We start from the raw sequence: 18,427 nt of genomic DNA, 5'->3' as shown, positions 1-18,427 counted from the left end.
CCTTGGAGGCTTCCACCTTGAGAACTCGGCGTCGGCCTTTCCTCGCGGCGCAACTCAATTTCTGCACCTGCCCTCCCCTTCGACGCCTTCCTCCTCTCCCAAGGTTCACGGTGTTGTCCCGGTCAACCACAAAACTCTTCCCTTTTCACCATTATTACCACATTCAGACCTCACCTTCTCTTTCCATTCCCCTCCAACTCCTCCCCATCACGCGTCTCACGATCGCCAGCACCGCCAAGATGGCTCCCCAGGACGAGAAGCTCTGCTTCGATCTCGAATTTCGTTACTTCCTTGCCGCCAAGGACATCCCCGCGCACGTCGCCTGCCTCTGGCAGTACTTCTCTCTCGCCAAGTGCCGCAAGGGTCTCGAGAGCTGGGTTGTCTCCGTTCCCGCTGCCAAGCATGCGTCCAATGCCGAGGGCTCCGACCGCATCCAGCTGCTGCGCTTCGCGGTATGTGAATTTCCCTCGCGGATCCCCTCAAAACCTCAACTCCCCCACTCTCAGGCTGACCCTCCACACAGATCCGCTTCACCCACAAGACAGCCACATACGCCGACATCGATGAGGCCCGTGTTATCTTTAAGAACGCCTTCAACACTGCCGCTCTGCACGTCGGCCGCATGAGCAACGCTCCTGCCCGTCAGCGAGGCCTTCTCGAGTACAACAAGCTGCTGCGTTTCTATGTCACCGTCAGAAACCATGATTCCTGGTCCTGGGGCAACTGGGGATTGAGCTCCTACTACTACAACGGCACCACCCCCGATGACGACTCCGCCATATCCGCCATGGAGCGCTTCAAGCAGAAGTATCAGGAGGTACGTCCTCCTCACCTTTTTACTCCCCCCATCCACATTCTGACAACAACCCAGGCTGTCCCTTACTCTGTTACCCCCGAGACCCCCACCCGCACTTCCTTCGCCGCCTCGGAGTTGCTTGTTCAGGCCTCTGGAGCCGAAAAGCGTCTGCGAAAGCTCGTTCCGTCGCTCAACCACAGACATGATGTCGATTTCTTCAACGATAGGGTCCGATGGGTCATTGAGGGCCACGCCAGCATCCTGGCATGTGCCACTGAAGCCCACAGCAATGCCCAGATGGCGTCCGACTCCGCCGCCGAGGTGACCAAGTTCTCCAACCCCAAGGAGAAGAGTGCCATCCTCAACAGAAGCATGTGGGAGAAGTTTGCCAGCCTCTTTGACAGAGACCACAACAACAAGTACACGGAGGCCACGGCGAAGCTCAATGACCGGGCCATCTCTCTCCAGGAGGATGCCAAGGCAATGCAGGCCCTGGTGACTCAAGGTTGGCCCTCCCTCCCCCATGATCCCACTGGATCATACCTACGACCGCATCATGTGCTAATCATGCCGACAGTCAATGCCCAACTTGCGCAGCACGCCTGCGCTTGCAGACTGCTCACCCTCCACGCCAACACCAAGATTGAGCATGGCCAACTGCTGTCCATCTGGGAGCGACCCGACGCGGACAAGAAGTTGCTGGTCAGCCTCTTTGGCGCTGACATCAAGCAAATGGAGGCTCCGACCGGTCGCTTCTCTCAGTTGTGCAATGAGATGGAAAGATTTGAGGTTGGCCAGCGTGCGCTGCGCAAGGGGGAGAAGAGGCTCTTGAAGGGCCTCAAGAAGATGGAGGGCAAGCTCGAGCGCTTGAACAAGGACTCGGTCAAGGCCCGGAACAAGTTTGCTGCTGGCCAGCTGCGCGCGCAGAAGGGCAAGTTGTCGGGCAAGGTATCGGATCTGGAGAGCGACACGGACAGCGCCTACTCTTACGACGAGAAGATGTAGAGGGGGTACCTTCTGAGAGAATTAGCCAGGATGTCATGGAGACAGGACGTTTCTCGCCTTCACAAGGGTCATACGCCATCATGTCGTTAGATTTGCTGAGGTTTCGGGGTTTTTACGATTGACAATGTGGCTGAATGCAGACAAGGATTCACTGGTTCGTATGTTTTGTATTAAACCAAGTTCTTCCAAGTGCAAGGTGACAGGTTGTATCCCAAAAAGGAAAAACGCTGTAAGGTACTTGGTGGTGGAAGCCGGAGGCCGTGATTCCCGTCATGCTGAGTCTGTGAGAATAGAAAGTGATTACATAAGGCGGCATAGAGTGGACCAGGACCGGGCGTCGGCAGTGTCCCTTGAAGCTAATCTTGGGGATAGCGTTCCGCGATCTTCATTTTGGTAGGGAATTTGGGGGAGGCCAAGGCGCTAACAGCGAGAGGGCTCTCCCGGTTTGTGTGAAGCTGGAGTGGTGTCTGTGGCTGCAATTGGTGGCGATGTTGCAGCACATCGCCCGGTCTGTGTAGCGAGCTGCATGTTCGGGGCGGGAGCTGTCATGCTGCTCAGGCTAAGGTAGGAGGAAGTAAATCAATGGCACGCTGATCTCGTGAAGGATCAAGTGAACCACAGGCAACAAACAGCAGGCGGGGCTCTTTCCAGGGCGGACGCTACCTAGGTAGGGTGGTAGGTACCCAGATGGAATGTGCTCCCCATCAACTGCCCGGGCTGTGACTGCCCCAAACCTTCTGTTTGGTTTTACAGTGTCAAAGTGTTCAGCGGCAGCCGTCAAAATCGTCCTTTCCCGTCTGGTCTTGGCGCCCTCCCTCCACCTTCAATTCAAAGCCTTTCCTCATTGTCCCCTTCCCCTGACGACGAGGGGCTAGTATTATCTCCTTGTAATGAACCTGCCAGCATCCGTATTTGCTTCCTAATAATTTCTTCTCTTTCCTTCAATTGTGCCTCTCTTTGGCTCCTCGACGCAGCCACCCTTTCTCGGCCGGGCCTGACACGTCGAGCCTGCATCGCCATCCGACCTCACATTCCTGCGACACGTCTGCGAGACAAGCCACATGCGCCGCCGCCCTTACCCCTCTCGTCGCCTATAATTATTGCAGACACCGCTACTCCTCCACCGACCACCAGAAACTCGTTTCTATTTCACACGCAAGTCGGTGTTGCACGAGACCACCGCAACCATGGCTCGTCCAAGCAACGAGGAACGCCGCTCGTCCTCCGAAGCATTCGACCTCGACGACGAACACAAGGAGCCATTGCTGCCTGGCACACAACCGCCACCTCGGTCAAGGAGGAAAGGGTCTCTTCTGGCCTGGCTCAAGGGCAGGCCTCGAGCTGTGCTGAGAGCCTTCCGTCGTCAACCTCGATCTCTCCCCCGACTCTTACTGCGATATACCTTCATCTTCCTCCTCCTGATCTTCGTCACGACGCCCATATTCTTCCCCTCCTACACCCGCCACCCGAAATATTACAAGGACCTGCGGAAACGATGCCTGGTGTCCGACAGCTTGTCCGGCTGCGCGAACCTCCAAAACGAAAAGGTCTTCATCGCAGTCAGCCTGTACGACCCCGAAGGAAAGATTGCCGGCGGAGAGTGGGCTCAAAACGTCCTAGATCTGATACACATGATTGGCGAGGACAACGTGTTTTTGAGCATCTACGAAAACGACAGCGGCGAGCAAGGCGCCGCTGCCTTGGAGGAATTCAAGAAGAATGTGCCAAGCAAGCACAAGATCGTCATCGACGACCACGTCGACTACAACATCTTCCCCCACATCACCATGCCCGACGGCACCCAGCGACTGAAGCGCCTGGCCTACCTCGCCGAGATGCGCAACCGCGCACTATACCCCCTCGACCAGTTTGACCCCGACGTCGGAGTGGTTCAGTACGACAAGATCCTGTTTCTCAACGATGCCATGTTTGCGCCGGTCGATGCCGCCCACCTGCTCTTCAGCACCAACACTGGCGACGACGGGCGCACCCACTACCTCTCAGCCTGCTCCATCGACTTCGACTGGAACGTGTTTACGGAATACGACCTCTATGCCCAGAGAGATGCGCAGGGGTACTCGAACGGCATCCCCATCTTCCCCTACTTCACCAACGCGGGCCAGGGCATCTCTCGCAGGGCCATGGTCTCGCAGACAGACGCGGTTCCCGTCAAGAGCTGCTGGGGCGGAATGGTGGCCATGCAGGCCAAATGGATCCAGAACATGGACAAGCAGCTGCCCAGCAAGGACTGGCAGGCTCCGGCGCACCATGTCATCAACCCGGATCACCCCCACAACGCCACGGCCCCGGTGCGCTTCCGGTATGAGCCCGAGGTGTATTTTGATGCCTGCGAATGCTGTCTCTTCCTGGCGGACGTCTCGACCGTGGCAGAGAAGGCCGGAGAGATGGACACGGGCGTGTTCGTCAACCCCTACGTGCGCGTCGCATACCGGAAGCGGACGCAGCGCCTTGAGCGCTTGGTTCGTCACTGGGAGAGGCTCTTTGCTCTGCCTCAGGGCATCATTACTCACTTCTCGCGGTTCCCCACGCCGAACCCGCACCGTGAGGTGGTGGAGGGTCAGCGGTTCCAAGAGGAAATCTACCAACGTAGGGAAGGGTGGAAGATGGTGGAGCGGACGGGCCGCAACGGCATGTTCTGCGGCGTGCGTGAGATGCAGCTCATCAAGGAGGGGCCGCGGGTGGGCAAGAACTGGGAGAACTGGTACCAGATCCCGTGGGCGGAGCAGAAGCTGCACTTTCCCATTTGAAACGTCAATGTTCATGATACGGCGTACTGGTTTGGAGGCATATTTATTTCGGATGGCAGGTATGGTGTTGGAATGCGCGGGTCATGGGGAAAAAAAGGGCGGGCGGGGGGGGGGGGGTCCCGAGTCTACCATGGGGCCTATATAGATACCACCCTCGTTCACGTCTGCATAATTAGAGGTTTGAATATTTCCCGTCAGTTGAAGCGCCTATCGTTGTTGGATGCCTGTCTTGAGATGCTAATCCGAGGGCAATCGCAATGCAGTCATTCATCATCACCACCACCAGCGGAAAGATGTGAGCAGCAGCAGATGAACGTTTCTGTATTAGACACCCTTCGTCTTCAAGGTCTCCCCTCCGTCGCGTAAACACACATCACCCGTCCCAAAACTAATCATGCTCGTTTGAAAAGTAAGCCTGCCTTTCCCCCAAGGCGGCAACAACAACTACATCATCAAAGCAGCAGCAGCAGCCAGCAGACCCTCGTTAAAACCCAGCCGTGAAGAAATCCCGTGTATCCCGTAAAATTGCCCACGGCCCAAAACAAACCCCTAAAAAACCCGCACGCTCAACTCGGAGAAGGGGAAAACAAAAAAAGGTGGTATCTCTCATCATTGGGGGAAGAGAAACACGTCGTGGGGGAGTGTGTGTGAAGAGTGAAACGCGTCGTTCAGTCTCCGTGGAGAAGGAAGCATCGCGTGGGATGTATTGCATGAATGGATGAGTTGGGGAGGACATCTAGGAGGCGACGGGCTCGAGAGCGTTGGCCTTTGCCTTGGCGGTCTTGGGCTTGGTCTCCTATATTTTTTATCAGTTCCTGTTTTTCATCCATGATTCTGATAGAGAAAGAGGGAGAAAGCATACCTTCTTGCCGGCCTTGGTGGCGCCGCTGACCTTGGTCGACACCGACTTGGCGACGGACTTTGCCTTCTGGGCGACGGTGGGCTCCTTCTTGGTGGTGGCGGCCTTCTTCTTGGTGATGCCGACGGGCTTCGCGGCGGCGCTGGTCGCGCTGGTGCTCTTCTTGGGCTTGTCGGCAGTGGTGGTGGTGGTGGTGGTGGAGGAGGAGGAGCGCGGCTTGCGGACGGGGGCGGTGTCGATGACGGGGAACACGCGCGGCTTGGAGTTGCCGGTTTGCGAGCGGGTTCCTTCGCGGGCCATTTTTGCGGATTTTTTCTGGGTGTCGCGTGAGTAATTTTTGTATGCGAAAAAAGAGAAGAGATTGACGCGATCAAGGCGAGGTGAATGCGATTGCGGGAGGAGAAGGGTTGGGATTGCGCGACCGTGAAGTGGATGGCGCTTTGGAGGGGGTGGTTGCGTTGTGTTGTGTGTGGGATGCGCGGTGAGGAAGGGCTTACCTGGGAGACGGGGGTTTGGGGGAGATAGCTTCTGGAGCTGTAGCGGAGAGTTATCTCTGGATAACGGAAAGAAACGAAGCTTCGCGACGAGGGACACGAAAGATGTGAAGGTGTTTTTTTGTTGTTGTCGAGAAGAGAAAATGTGGGAGGTGACGTGGTTTTCGCGAGGGGGTATGGACGGGTTGGATGGCAAGGTCACAAGGGGCGCGGACTGGATGGCGAGCAACAGAATCAGCAAGAGGAGCGGTGTCGGACAAAAACAAATGGAAGGGCTGGGCTGGACCAGCAGCAGCAGCAGCAGCAAGAAGCAGGGGAAATTTGGGTGATTGATGGATAGCTGGTATTAGCTTCCCCTTCTCTTTCCAGGTTAGCGACCAAGGAGGACAAGAATGAAACGGGGGACTTGATGGTGGTGGTGGTGGTGGTGGTGTGCGGTGCGGCCGAGGCCGTGAACATCAATCAGCACTCGTCAATTAGTAGGTAGTCAGAGAGAGGGGAGGGGGAACCAGCAGGTCCTCCCACCTTGTCCGTCGCGTCTCTTCCCTCTCTTCTCCATGTTTCTTTTTTCTGTGTGTTTTTCCTTGATTTAAGTTTCTGTGCGTTGGTGCCCTCTGTTCGTCATATCAGAAAACAAGATGATGGCGTCCATGCTCTGAGGACATGTTCTTGTCAGACCAGGAAGAAGAGCGCAGGGACGGACGGTATCTCTGACGATAGATGAGCTGAGCTTGGCTGGCCGGGCGGACGGTCAGATATCGCGCCCCCTTCTCGACTCGACGTGTCTCTAGTCTCCCCCTCTTCTCCGTTGTCGACATGCTTTCCCCTCACGTTGTGTTTTCCCGTCATGTTTCATCCTCCGGATTCATCTGCTCATAAACACCGCCCTCCTCGTGTTCTTTTGTCCTTTCGTCACAATAGAAGAGGAGATACCAGACGGGAGGGAGCACTCGGAACAGGCGGCTTGCGTCACCGGCACCCAAAACCTGCCCAACAATCTCTCTCTTTTACCCAGATCCTCAGAGATTTCAATGCTCTCTTATCGTCATTGTCTCATATCCCACCAAGCACATGATCGTCCGGCTGGGTGTTTCGTACGGGAAGGACAGAGCACGCGACGTTTTTGGCGCGGGACAAGCTCCTTTTTTGGCGCGCAGTCGCATGCTTGTCGTTTTTTATTTTTTCTTCATGTTTCTTCAGCGGGCACCTCAGCGAAGCGGTTCACCTGGACCGTGCAGCACAAGCGTCGCTCGTGACCTCACCTCGGCCATCCATTCCAGCGAATATGTCTTTTGTCTTTGTCTTTCTCTCGAGACTGACGAGATTGACAGGGTTGCCGCCTTTCGCGAGGGAGGCTCAATGCAAATGAGAATAGCGTTGAGGGCCGAAATGAGGTCGGCCTTGACTGTACCGATCCGCTAAGCTGAAGAGGCGTTTGGGTTGGGCAGCGACAAGGCAAGGTTCTCCACAGACGCTCAGCCCGTTGAGCACTGTTCTTAACGTGTTGTGCTGCTATTTTTGCGCAATTCGGGGAACCGTTGGGTTCCACATTTTCCCGCACCAGATTCAGGGTCTTCCATGTGAGGCTATTCCCAGATCCCGACAACGTCCGAGACTGCACTGGGGACTGGTGAGACAAGGGTCCTCACCTTCCTCTTATCAGGTCAGAAAAGTACTTTGATAATCACTTTCGATTGGAGTCTTCTGGCGTGGCTTGCTCAATGGTCTGGATTGGACTACAAACCGCGAACGACAGCAAAGGTCAAGGGAAAGCTCTTCAGAATGGCAAAAGGTCCGCTGCAGATCCACCAATCGACACCACCATGTGCCAGAAGCGAGACCTGAAAAGCCTCCAGGGAAGCAGCTACCCCTGTAAGACGGTGCAATGAACGTACGGTTACCCCCATGTTGCAGATTCAAAGTGGAGACGGAACCAACAGTTGAAGACTTGAAGCAGACGAGAATGGCTCGGCGAAGAGGGGTAGTCCAGCCCTCCCCTTTAAAGCCCGACAAACGCACGTTTCTTCAGCGCTCGGCGAGGACCAAGGTGGTTCGGTACTCATACGTTGTCGAGCTTCAAAGAACAAGATGACCGATCAACAGCAACAAGGCGCCGCTGAGGCTGCTGCCGCGCCTGCTGCCACTGCGTCTCCCACTGCAACCTCGCCCACTCCCGTTACCACGATTACGGCAGCGCAAGCCACAGCCGCCGCCGCTGCAACAGGCGCCGCCGACATCGAAGCCGACGAACCTGCTGATAGCGATGATGCCTCTTCAGTCGCCGGCTTCTCGCGGGTCACCGAGTCACAGGCCTCACTGAGATCAAGCATCCTCGACTACCGCCGCGAGAACGGCCGTACCTACCACCGCCTCAGCGAGGGGAAATACTACCTGCCTAACGATGCCCGCGAGCAGGACCGTCTCGATATTATCAACCACCTCTGGGCAATCGTATTTGACGACGGCTTCTGTTCCTGCCCAAAGAACGACGGTGCCAAACGCGTCCTTGACCTTGGCACCGGCACCGGTGCCTGGGCCATGGATTATGCGGACGCGTATCCCGACGCCCATGTCATCGGCGTCGACCTCAGTCCAATCCAGCCGGCCTATGTGCCACCCAACTGCGCATTCGAAGTTGACGACGTGGACAAGGAGTGGACCTGGTCCCAACCGTTTGACTTTATCCTCTGCCGCAATATGAACATGTCCTTCACAGCCGAGGGATGGGAAACCATGATGAGGCAAGCCTACGACGCGCTTGAGCCCGGCGGCTACCTTGAGATTCAGGACAGTCGTTGGCCACTTACCTCCGACGACGGTTCTCTGACTGAGGACCTTGCATTGTTCAAGTGGAGTCAAATGTTGACCGAAGCTGCCGACAAAATTGGACGCCCAGCCAACATCACCGAGACTTTCGACGACGTTATGAGAAAGGTTGGCTTTGAGGATGTTCGGAAGACGCGCATTCGCTTCCCCATGTCGCCATGGCCCAAGGACCCAAAGCTCAAAGACATAGGCATGTGGACCCAGGCGTCTCTTCTTCCTGGCCTTGAGGGCATGTCTCTTGCTCTCATGACTCGAGAGATGGATTGGTCCAAGGAGGAAACGATGATTCTGTGCGCTCAGGTTCGAAAGGATTTGAGTAATCCCAAAATCCACGCCTATTGGAATGGATATGTAATTTACGGGCGTAAACCTCTGGATGCTGAGAAGGAAGATGCCTGATTTTGACCTTACATGTCCCGAAGGGAGGAGAAAGCCTTGGACAGGAGGAATCTTGCAAGAGCAGGCGGAGTCAGGGCACTTGGTGTTATTAGAGTGACTACTTTTAATACAAGCTCCTGTATACTCCATTAAACTGTCGTTGTCTTCGTTATTGCCGTCGCTATTGTTGCTATCGTTCTTAGTATCGTCGTTGTTAGTGTCGTCACTGCCCGTCATTGTCGTCGTCATTTTCTGGGATGATATTGCTGTTGCCTTCATAATTGCTAGCGTACCTCCAAGCGATTACACAAAGTCCACGAAAAATAGGTATGGTTGCGCAGACACAGAAACACTAGATGGTGTTGCAAGTGTTAGTGAACAGACCGGTGCTGCGAAGTCGTTGATTCAGGCATGCCCCATTCCATTACATCCTCTATCTCGATGCACAGAGTCGTCCCACGAGCCCACTTAGACAAAGCTGCCCTGTCTCTGAAGTTCGGCGAAATACCTGTCTGCCTTCTTTGTAACGTCCTTTGAGCGTTGAGTGCCGACTCGCCAGGCGACGAGAGTAAGGAAAGTAAGCCCCACAGTCAACACCGCGAATAGCCAGATGTGCTTTGACACGATGGACTCTCCTGCGCCGGCTTCCCAGTTGAACATGTCCATCGAGAAGATCGCCGCCACGCTCGAGAGCGGTAGGTATATCATGGTGAGAATGGCGATTGTCCTCATCTGCGCACTCTCGTGCCGAGTATCAAAGGCCATGGCTCGATTTGCTTTAGAGATTTCCGTGGTTGTGAAGGAGTCTTTTCTCATCATGTGATTCCATACCTGTTGGCGGTCAGCGCTAACAGAACTGGGATGAGCCCGTCTCAGTGGAACCAACATACCGTTTGCATGGCGAGAGACGTATTGCAGACGACCTTGTTGCACTCGTCAATCTTGTCATCGTATTCGCGGATGATATCCTGAACACGTTTCCTCATATCCCGACCGATCTTTTCCAGCTTCGTTTGAATTGCAGGACTCTCGGCCCGATTGGCCTCTGGACCTAGTGATCGAAGCTCGTCGGCAACCTCGTCCATCTCATCTAGGAACTTCGAAAGCTGACGTTTAGAAGCTTGGATGTGATCAATCAGATTTCGACTGCGCAGGCACACATTCAAGTAGTCCTTTTGTGTTTTCTGGCCGTCTTCATCTGCTTTTGGATCAATGTTCCATGGTTTGCTCTCCAGCTGATCGGATTTAAGGGTGAAGTCATCCACCAACTGATCAACAGCGGCGAGCAGTCTCTTGCGCTCAAGTTCGACGAATATGCCTGACATAAGTAAGGGATGATTGCGTTGCTCATTTGACCTCCGGATCCTTTTTTCAATATCATCCATTTGTTTCTCAGTGCAGCCATACACCACTGCAAACGTTGAGCCGGTGCTCGGGATGTAAGTAGACGACAACGCCAAATCGTCGCGTAAAGTCGTAGCCATCCGTGCTGTGAAACCTATGGATCATACTCAGCAAAGCCTGTTTTGCTCCGAATGGCTTTAATAATTACCTAGTTTAAGTCGATGAGAGTCTGAGTCGTGATGTGGCAGGTAGGAAAAGCAGGCAACGTCTCTCAATATGGTTCTGGTGATTTCTCGGTGGACATGGAATTCCCTTGTGATGCGGCTCCATGTGGACTTTGGCATCGGCAGATAACTAGCCGGCGCTTGCCCTTCCTCTTCGAAGATAGCACCCGCTCTACTGCACATACTAGGCCCAAGACTCAGCTTCAAAACTCGATGGCCGGGGCGTCTTTTGACTTACATCACATAAATCCCAGGGAGAAACTTGTCCCATGATGGAGATACTCCCGGGGCCTAGGATTCGGTAAGTCAACAGTCGCAAGATGATGGTGACCACTAGTAACATACACGACTGAACCAGTTATCCCAGTCCTCCTTCGTACTTAGTTCTTCTCTAGATGTCTCCTGTGTGTGTGTGAATTCTAATTAGTTACGCCTTTGGCGTCAGGACAATTGCTCAATTGTAAACCTACCTCATCGCTATCAAGCCTTCTAAGAACGACGGCTTTTCTTTCTCCTAATCCGAAGAGCTTCAGATCGGATTCACTCCACTCCCTGGGTTCCTGAGGAAGATCCATTTCTAACACACGTGAAAGTGGGCCGGCGCACTATTCAATTGAAGGGAGACGCTGCAGTCCAGGAGATCGCTCGGGAGTGCAGGTAATCGCTGCGCTTTAAACAGTCTGCTATCTGCACATTCCCCTCTCCGAACCAGTTTGGTGCCTCTCCTCCCGCCTCGCTGAAAGCCTGCAGCTTATCTAGAACGCCCTCTGCCCTCCTAAGCAATTGTGCTTGAAGGCCGTGACGGTGCCAAAACCGATTGGGCGCTCGTGGGATTTCTTGCAGCTCGCGAGACGCATCATTCGACATGACATGCGTGGTAGTGGAGCAACCGGCAGCGCCCATGTATGCGTTGTCTGGCGGCCTTTGGGAATAGCACCATGCAGCATGCAGAGACAGCTCCAATCGCGAGACAAACCACTCGCATGTGCGACCCATACGATTCGACTCTTGAGCCTTTGGTCTGCTGAGCCTGCCTTCCTCCATCAGAGCCCCTCCCTCTTCCAATTCGGACTTTTTCCTCTTTTTTGTACCAAGAACATCACTGCACAGCAAAATCGCAGACACGCTCTTCAAAAACGCAGTGAAGCACTGCAGCCAAAGTGCGCAATCCGTCAACAGCTGCTAAAAGCACGTTACATTATCCGAAATTACAGGAGAAGTAGCGTCTGACGGCGAATGCCATGCATCATGGCTGATTCCAAGAAGCCTCTTTCCAAGGAGCCTCCATCCAAGGAGCCTCCCTCAAAGGAGTGTCCAACTACAGACTGGCATCGGGAGACGATGCGAACCAAGTACCACGATCCGGTGAAGCTGAAGGACACCCTGAACAAGATGTTCGGCGAGAAAAATTACAAAGTGAGGGTATTATAAACTCCAAATCAGATCCCAAAGGGTTAAGTGATGTCTACCTTAGTCTAACGTATGAAACCTCGCAGGTTATTAACAATCGATACATCCTCATGCTCTCCAGACCGCCCAGACAGGTAAGAGCAAATCTTCCCCCACTCTCTATCCCTCCTGTTCTTCCTCTTTCTGGGCCATAATTACCCTGTACACTATGCACAAGCAACTGACAATCGTCGACTCAACAGGGAGAAATGGAAAAGCTTGAAAAAGAAGCCAGGGAGCACTATAACGAATAGGTCAGCGATATGGAATATGAGCCCAGCGATGCTGCGTTATGTCGTACTGATTATTCGACGTTGGGGATGTCTGGGCCCAGACTGGGAAAGGTATCGTTGGTGCCGAAACGGACATGACATTCGCTGTCCTCGATGGAAGCAGGACGATAATTGTTTCATCGTTTCAATAACAGAACTTCCGATTCAACCAGCCACTGAGATACAACTCTTTACTTCAGCCATCGTGACTTAAGATAGTAGTCCTCTTCAGCCTGGCAAGCCTTCAGTAACTCTTGCATTCTCTTTGTGAGTTGGTTGGCACGTATGCGATTATCTGAATTGGGCTCGAGCATCCCGTTCTTGATCAATTCCAACAGGTCCCAGAGATACCATGAACAGTCGGGGCGGTGTTGCAGCTCGTGAATCCAGGACAAAACTGATGGCTTGATGTGCGCCCGTTTATCCTTAACCGAGAAGAAGATATCGGACTCGAAACCGTAGATATCGTTCGATAGTCTTTTACCTGGGAAGACGTTTTCGACAGCGTCGAATCCAAGAAAGAACCAGGTGACGTACTCCAACAAGACGCAGCCAAGACTGAAGATGTCGGATCTGGGGGAAACTTGGCCAAAAGGTAGGTCGAACTCAGGGCAACGATAGGATGCTGATCTTTCAATGTTCTTTGGGTCTTGCTTGGACCGGGATACTTGGGTATGCAGCCTTCCCAGGCCGAAGTCCGATAATGCCAAGAGGCCCGGGAAGCTACTGGAGTGAAACCAAAGAAAGTTTCCTGAAAGGTGTTAGAGAATGTCTCGTTACCAACAGTCCTTTGCCATACCTGGTTTAATATCACCGTGTCTCCCATAAAGGTCTTCATTTGAGTCGCGATCTTCCAGATACCGCATGGTCGGGGCTCGATCGTTGTGAACACACTGTAGAGCTTCGGAGATCTCATGAAACTGCTCAGCCATCCAAATACAATGACTTTTCTTCCCGACGAGACCTTCGTTGCTTTGCCAGAACTTGCTCAGATCGCCCTCAGCCCAGTCGAACAAAAGGTAGTAGGTTGTAAGTCCTCCAGCAGCGGGGTTCACGACCTCGAATGTTGCTAACAACTGGATCAGATGCTTCTTCTTATAGTTCTGTCCCGTGAATAACAGGGAAGACAGCTCCAAGTCGAAACTGTTTCGCTTGTGCGACGTAAGCTTTTTCAAGGCAAAGAACTCTTGAGGGTGTCGGATCTGGCAATATCGAAGATTAGCTGAGTAACTGGAAAGTCGGGAACACGTAACGTACTCCATGGTCCCCAAAGTCCCAATGACCATCGTGGATCTTGACTTTATAGACTTCGCTAAAACCTCCGTATGTATTAGCTCCACCAGAAGAAGCATCCTTTTGCGTGGTCTCTGAGCTGTCATCTTGTGTGACTTGTTCGATGATCTCCACAGGAATGATGTCTCCGGTTTCCAAAACGTAATGCGAATGCAACGACGGCTCCCATTTGATGAACGGCGCGTTCAATGTATGAGACCACTGCGAAAAGCGTTCGCGAATATTTGGACGAAGATAACTGTTGATAGTGCCGTGCATTCCGTGTTTTCGACACTTGAGGAATTGGTCTTTGCTGGCGCCGGTTGGCTGAAGCGGCAAGCAGCTATCTCTGACTCCATCCTTGAAGTGTTTGGCGAAGTCCTCCACCTTTTCAATACCCACTAGGACCGCCAATAGTTTCACGGCAGGACCGTTCGATCCATCCGAATTTCCGTAGCATATTTGCTTGGCAAGCTCCGTCTTATTCCGCTCCTTTCTGAAACATCGGAGAGTAGACACAATCCTACAAACCGAATCGAAAGTCAGGATTCTGTCGAACTGAGGTTGCGGTATGAATCGCTTCTCTGGCTCTAGGGCATTCGAGGTCTTCGCCTCGTCAAGCTGCAGGCCAAGTTGTTCGACTATATCTTCATCATCGGAGTCCTCATTCATCTGCCCGTTAGACCCGTTCGCCCGAGGAACCGCTTGCCGTTGTCTTTGCCTCTTCAACCTAAATGCTTCTCCTCTGTCAAGCACTTTCTCAACGCGCTCCGGGTCGTCCAGGATAAGCTTTGATGACGACTTTAATTTGATGAGCCCCGAAAATTCCTCGGAAGTATCAGGAGACATGATGGGCTGTCTCCTTGCCGTAGCTGTGGTATGCATTAAGCTTGCTGACATCTTGACGCTAATGAAAGGTGAGGCTAGCCAGCCATTTGAAAGAGCCTATCGGTGCCAGTAACAATTGGCTTTATGCCGAGGCTGCAAAGAAGTTGACACTAGCACCAGTAATGTCGGCAAATGCGAATAATGACAGAGCGGATCGGTGAGTTGTTGAGCCAACAGCGATTGAGTTGGATGAGGCAGCGAACGACGTCAAAGGGTTCCGTGGAGACGTGGAAACGGGGCAGGGCCACTGTATGGCTAGAGAAGAGGGCGATCAAAGGTTGAAATAGCCCGCCCGTTACCCAGTGGGCGCTGGAAGAGGGAGTAGCTCCTGCATCCATGATTTGCTGGAATTATTCTATTCTATCACTCTCTGCCACTACGACTTGGCCTTTTTAGGAAAGCCTCGTCTTTCACCCTACCACTGCGATGGTTACTTTGCTCAATGATGGGCTTAAGGCGTGGAGCGCAGGGTTGATAAGGCCAGGCAGAATAGGCAAGGCAACCGCACGACCGGATACAGAAGCTACCCAATGGTCAATTGAATGCGCCAAAAAGAGGGCAGATACTTGATTGGGCTGGCACATCAGATCTTGGAGACTGCAGAGCAGTCTTTTCACGTGCAAGCGAGGATGTGTGCCTCAATCCACACTGCAAGCATCCATTGTTCATGGGAGTGGAGACTCGAGAAGTGAGAGCATGCAGGCCGATTCTCAGCGCTCGCTGACGCAAAATATTCCTACATAATCGTAATTCAGCTTTTACCTCTTGATTTTGGTTTGGCGTCATTACTGCATGGCGGCCTTGCTTCACGATCAGTGGCCGTTTCGACAAGTGATATTATGAGATTGGCTACTGATTGGACCTCACGATTTCTCCAAATGATTTTGCTTGGCAAAGAAGAGTCTTTGAAATTTCATTAGCTGCCAACTACGGGGATTTTATCTACAAAGGCTATGTGTCCTGGTGGAGGAGTTGTCCATCGCCCGCTCTGTTCCCGAAGTTGCCCAGCCTGGCGCAGCTTTGTGGCAGTGTATGCACCTCCCTCAGGCGGACCAGTAGGCTATCTGCGCAACTGCGTCGTGGGTGGTACACAGTGAGCTCATGGTTGCACCCTTTAATTCCAGGCTGTGCCAATATTTGACTCCCTAGGTAATCGTAGCATGATCATCCTGGTCCAGCCAACTCACTTTGCATGAAGGCGAGCGGCAAAGCTGTCTGGGCCGCATGGGTCGCAAACGAGAGCGACTGCTGTCCAATCAGGGTGCTGACTGATAACACTTCGCTATTTTGTAAACATGGCCAGCGGCGACCTGCATGCCCTGGATATGTGCAGTTAAGACAGGAGGCGGTGAGATCCGACGTGATGTTCAAAAGCTTGCTGAATCCTATTCCCTTTTGAACTATCTCGTGATTGTTGTCTACGCAAGGTGGCAAATCGCAACTTTCCTATGGTTTTCTCCCGGTCTTTTCCGCAGGTTGCTTTGTTTTTCTCGCCGTTGCCTTAAAATATCTTGGGAAGAGCAGGCAACTGGGGCGCAAACGTCTGGCGTACCAATACCTCGAACCTTGAAACTTATTCATAATGTCGAGACAATTGCGATCCACCCCCAAGGTCCAGTGGCAAAGCAACAAGGACGGAAGCAGAAACGCATTCGTCTCCGCATCTCAAGTCAGCTCTAGCCAGCTGAAAGAGTACCTCGATTCCAATTACCCAGGAGGATATTCCGTTCAGGTGCGCTCTTCTGGGTGAACGATATGCAGCACACTCGCTAACGTATTCCGCTAGCTGAAGCGTGACAAATTCAAAATCACTATTGTCGAGACACCAATTGGACAAATGATCTAAGTAAGCTTCAAAGGCTCCGTCTCGCGCTGAGAAGGTTTAACGCGAGCTTGTGCAGCACCCTCGAAAGAACATTTGAACGTGCGGGTATTTTAGCACTAGGAGTTCAGCGATATTATTCATGTTATGGCGCATTGCGAGCAACAGTAGCCGTGACGCCATAATAATGCATACAAAGCCAGAGAAAGGCTTCACGGCGCAAAGATCGAGGCGTAATGGAGAACGTGGCTTCAATGTGACAGAGTTAAAACCGTGCCGGAAATGCTTATTGGGTACATGATCTCGGAAAATCAGTTCATTTAAGAGCAGTCAAGTCAACCACCTTGACAACGTGCTACACGGCCCATTAGGGGCCACGTGAGCTTTGTTAATCACCTGGATGTCCAGCTGAGTCTATCTTGTGGAACATAAATCCAAATCTGGGCTACGTGGCTTCGGTAGAACGGTAAAAGCTTTAAAAATAACCAACATGCTTCGTGCGCGTCGCTGAAGATACCGGCTACATCCCACAGGTACGACCAGTAGCCGGCATGACGAAGGCCAGTCGAGGTAAAAATCGCAAGACGTGTAAGAGGAATCAAAATCGCGATGTGGAATTACCGATACGCAGACCCCGAGGACTGTATGACATTCCACCCGAGATCCTCTTGATCGTGGCGAACCAACTGGTCGCCAACTCCCGAATGTCACTCGCTCTGGCCTGTAAGGGTTTCTTCGCCTTAATTTGCCTCGACCACAAATTTCCTACGATGGGAAAAGAAGATACAGTCAAACTTCTTTTACTCCTCGAAAAGGATGCTAAGAGACACTATCTTTGCTTCGGTTGCCTACGACTTCAGCCCTTCGATCGCAACAACAAATTTTGGTCGACGCAACCTCACCCAATATGCGACCACTTGGTCCACATGATCGCGGAGTCTCGGAAGCTACGCCTGGATTGGGAGAGAAGGGATTGTATAGACGACGTGGACTTTTTCCGATGGACTGAGACTGTGAGAACTCTCACATGGAAACCAGCTGTTCGAGGACCCGGGGGGAACGAGCCAACAATCACCTTCTCTGAAGCACGATTGGTCATGAAACGCCATTTTGATGGTCCTGAATACGGGCTCCCGATAGAATGCCTCGAGAGTACCGTCCATTTTGACCGGGACATATCACTCAGTGACTTGAGCACGACAACACACTTTCCCCTCGAACAACATGTTTTAAAAAACAGGCGCTTAACGACCACGGAAGAAAGAAATATTACCGAATCTCAGAAAATCTTTGATGTAATCCTGCTTGATTCTTCGACCGAAAAAAATCACCGTTCACTGTCTTCTAGACAAGAACCGGATTTCCCGGCGAGAACTTGGCAGGAGCACCTGTACGCTGCAAAGCTTGGTCAAAGTACCCAATGACCTGTCCACCGAGGACCCTCTCCTCCCACGCGAAACCGGCTTCGCCACAGAGCACATCCTCCAGGCCAGCGGGGATGTTGTTGAGATCAGGGTTGAGCCTCCAATTGTGATGGGCCTGTGTAAGCAGAGTCGGGTCGTATGGCTCGTTCTCGTTACCCAAGTCGAAGTGTACTCGGAGCGGGGCCCTAGGTCTAGAGCCCTCCATGAGAGAGCCAACGAGTAAGTGAACATACTCGTGAGCCACTGAAATGCTCATGACGAACAAGTAATTCACCCAGCTATTCTCTGCCTTCAATATTTCGTCCCTCGTGTTGGACGAGTCCAAGGCAGCTATTCCAGCAGCCATTGCAGCCTCGACGTACTAGATCAAGTTAAATCGGTGGTAAGGTATGACAGATACAAAGGTAGTCCTCGCCTCTTGGTTGACGTGAATCTCGCACGACTGATCGGGGCGAAAATCGAACCAAGTCTTGCCCGGAGTGCACCAACGTCTGCGCAGTGTCAAAGCTTCTGATGCTCCAATGCCAGCGTTAGGTTCGATTCTAACCACTGGGAAGTTGTCCCGAAGCTTCTGAAAAATTGTATCCACGTAATCGCCATGTTGTC

The 18,427-nt window shown here is 52.7% G+C and overlaps 8 protein-coding genes across 8 annotated transcripts; 5 read left to right on the top strand and 3 right to left on the bottom strand.

Annotated features, from left to right (window-relative positions):
- Positions 1–239: 239 nt before the first annotated feature.
- CGCA056_v003912 (uncharacterized protein) lies at positions 240–1,801 on the top strand (the record flags this gene model as incomplete). Its single annotated transcript, XM_037319168.1, has 4 exons — positions 240–452; positions 524–817; positions 872–1,301; positions 1,374–1,801. 4 exons carry the CDS (start codon positions 240–242, stop codon positions 1,799–1,801), a joined length of 1,365 nt encoding a protein of 454 aa, XP_037183377.1.
- Positions 1,802–3,432: 1,631 nt separating this feature from the next.
- CGCA056_v003911 (uncharacterized protein) lies at positions 3,433–4,569 on the top strand (the record flags this gene model as incomplete). The annotated part of the gene is made up of 1 exon (XM_037319167.1): positions 3,433–4,569. The coding sequence occupies one exon, from the start codon at positions 3,433–3,435 to the stop codon at positions 4,567–4,569; it is 1,137 nt and encodes a 378-aa protein (XP_037183376.1).
- A 736-nt stretch (positions 4,570–5,305) lies between these two features.
- Positions 5,306–5,728, bottom strand: CGCA056_v003910 (uncharacterized protein; the record flags this gene model as incomplete). The annotated part of the gene is made up of 2 exons (XM_037319166.1): positions 5,306–5,365; positions 5,432–5,728. The coding sequence occupies 2 exons, from the start codon at positions 5,726–5,728 to the stop codon at positions 5,306–5,308; spliced, it is 357 nt and encodes a 118-aa protein (XP_037183375.1).
- A 2,282-nt stretch (positions 5,729–8,010) lies between these two features.
- Positions 8,011–9,147, top strand: laeA-5 (Secondary metabolism regulator laeA; the record flags this gene model as incomplete). Its single annotated transcript, XM_037319165.1, has 1 exon — positions 8,011–9,147. One exon carries the CDS (start codon positions 8,011–8,013, stop codon positions 9,145–9,147), a length of 1,137 nt encoding a protein of 378 aa, XP_037184317.1.
- Positions 9,148–9,594: 447 nt separating this feature from the next.
- CGCA056_v003908 (uncharacterized protein) lies at positions 9,595–10,451 on the bottom strand (the record flags this gene model as incomplete). Its single annotated transcript, XM_037319164.1, has 2 exons — positions 9,595–9,957; positions 10,017–10,451. The coding sequence occupies 2 exons, from the start codon at positions 10,449–10,451 to the stop codon at positions 9,595–9,597; spliced, it is 798 nt and encodes a 265-aa protein (XP_037184318.1).
- A 1,491-nt stretch (positions 10,452–11,942) lies between these two features.
- CGCA056_v003907 (uncharacterized protein) lies at positions 11,943–12,397 on the top strand (the record flags this gene model as incomplete). The annotated part of the gene is made up of 3 exons (XM_037319163.1): positions 11,943–12,110; positions 12,191–12,238; positions 12,347–12,397. The coding sequence occupies 3 exons, from the start codon at positions 11,943–11,945 to the stop codon at positions 12,395–12,397; spliced, it is 267 nt and encodes an 88-aa protein (XP_037184313.1).
- A 209-nt stretch (positions 12,398–12,606) lies between these two features.
- On the bottom strand, positions 12,607–14,536 carry KSS1 (Mitogen-activated protein kinase KSS1; the record flags this gene model as incomplete). The annotated part of the gene is made up of 3 exons (XM_037319162.1): positions 12,607–13,166; positions 13,215–13,617; positions 13,673–14,536. The coding sequence occupies 3 exons, from the start codon at positions 14,534–14,536 to the stop codon at positions 12,607–12,609; spliced, it is 1,827 nt and encodes a 608-aa protein (XP_037184314.1).
- A 1,621-nt stretch (positions 14,537–16,157) lies between these two features.
- Positions 16,158–16,421, top strand: CGCA056_v003905 (uncharacterized protein; the record flags this gene model as incomplete). The annotated part of the gene is made up of 2 exons (XM_037319161.1): positions 16,158–16,307; positions 16,362–16,421. The coding sequence occupies 2 exons, from the start codon at positions 16,158–16,160 to the stop codon at positions 16,419–16,421; spliced, it is 210 nt and encodes a 69-aa protein (XP_037184315.1).
- Positions 16,422–18,427: the final 2,006 nt, after the last annotated feature.

Source organism: Colletotrichum aenigma (genome assembly GCF_013390185.1).
Source record: "Colletotrichum aenigma strain Cg56 chromosome Unknown KSG_Cg56_contig02, whole genome shotgun sequence".
NCBI lineage: Eukaryota > Fungi > Ascomycota > Sordariomycetes > Glomerellales > Glomerellaceae > Colletotrichum > Colletotrichum aenigma.
This window is presented reverse-complemented; position numbering and strand designations above follow the sequence as displayed.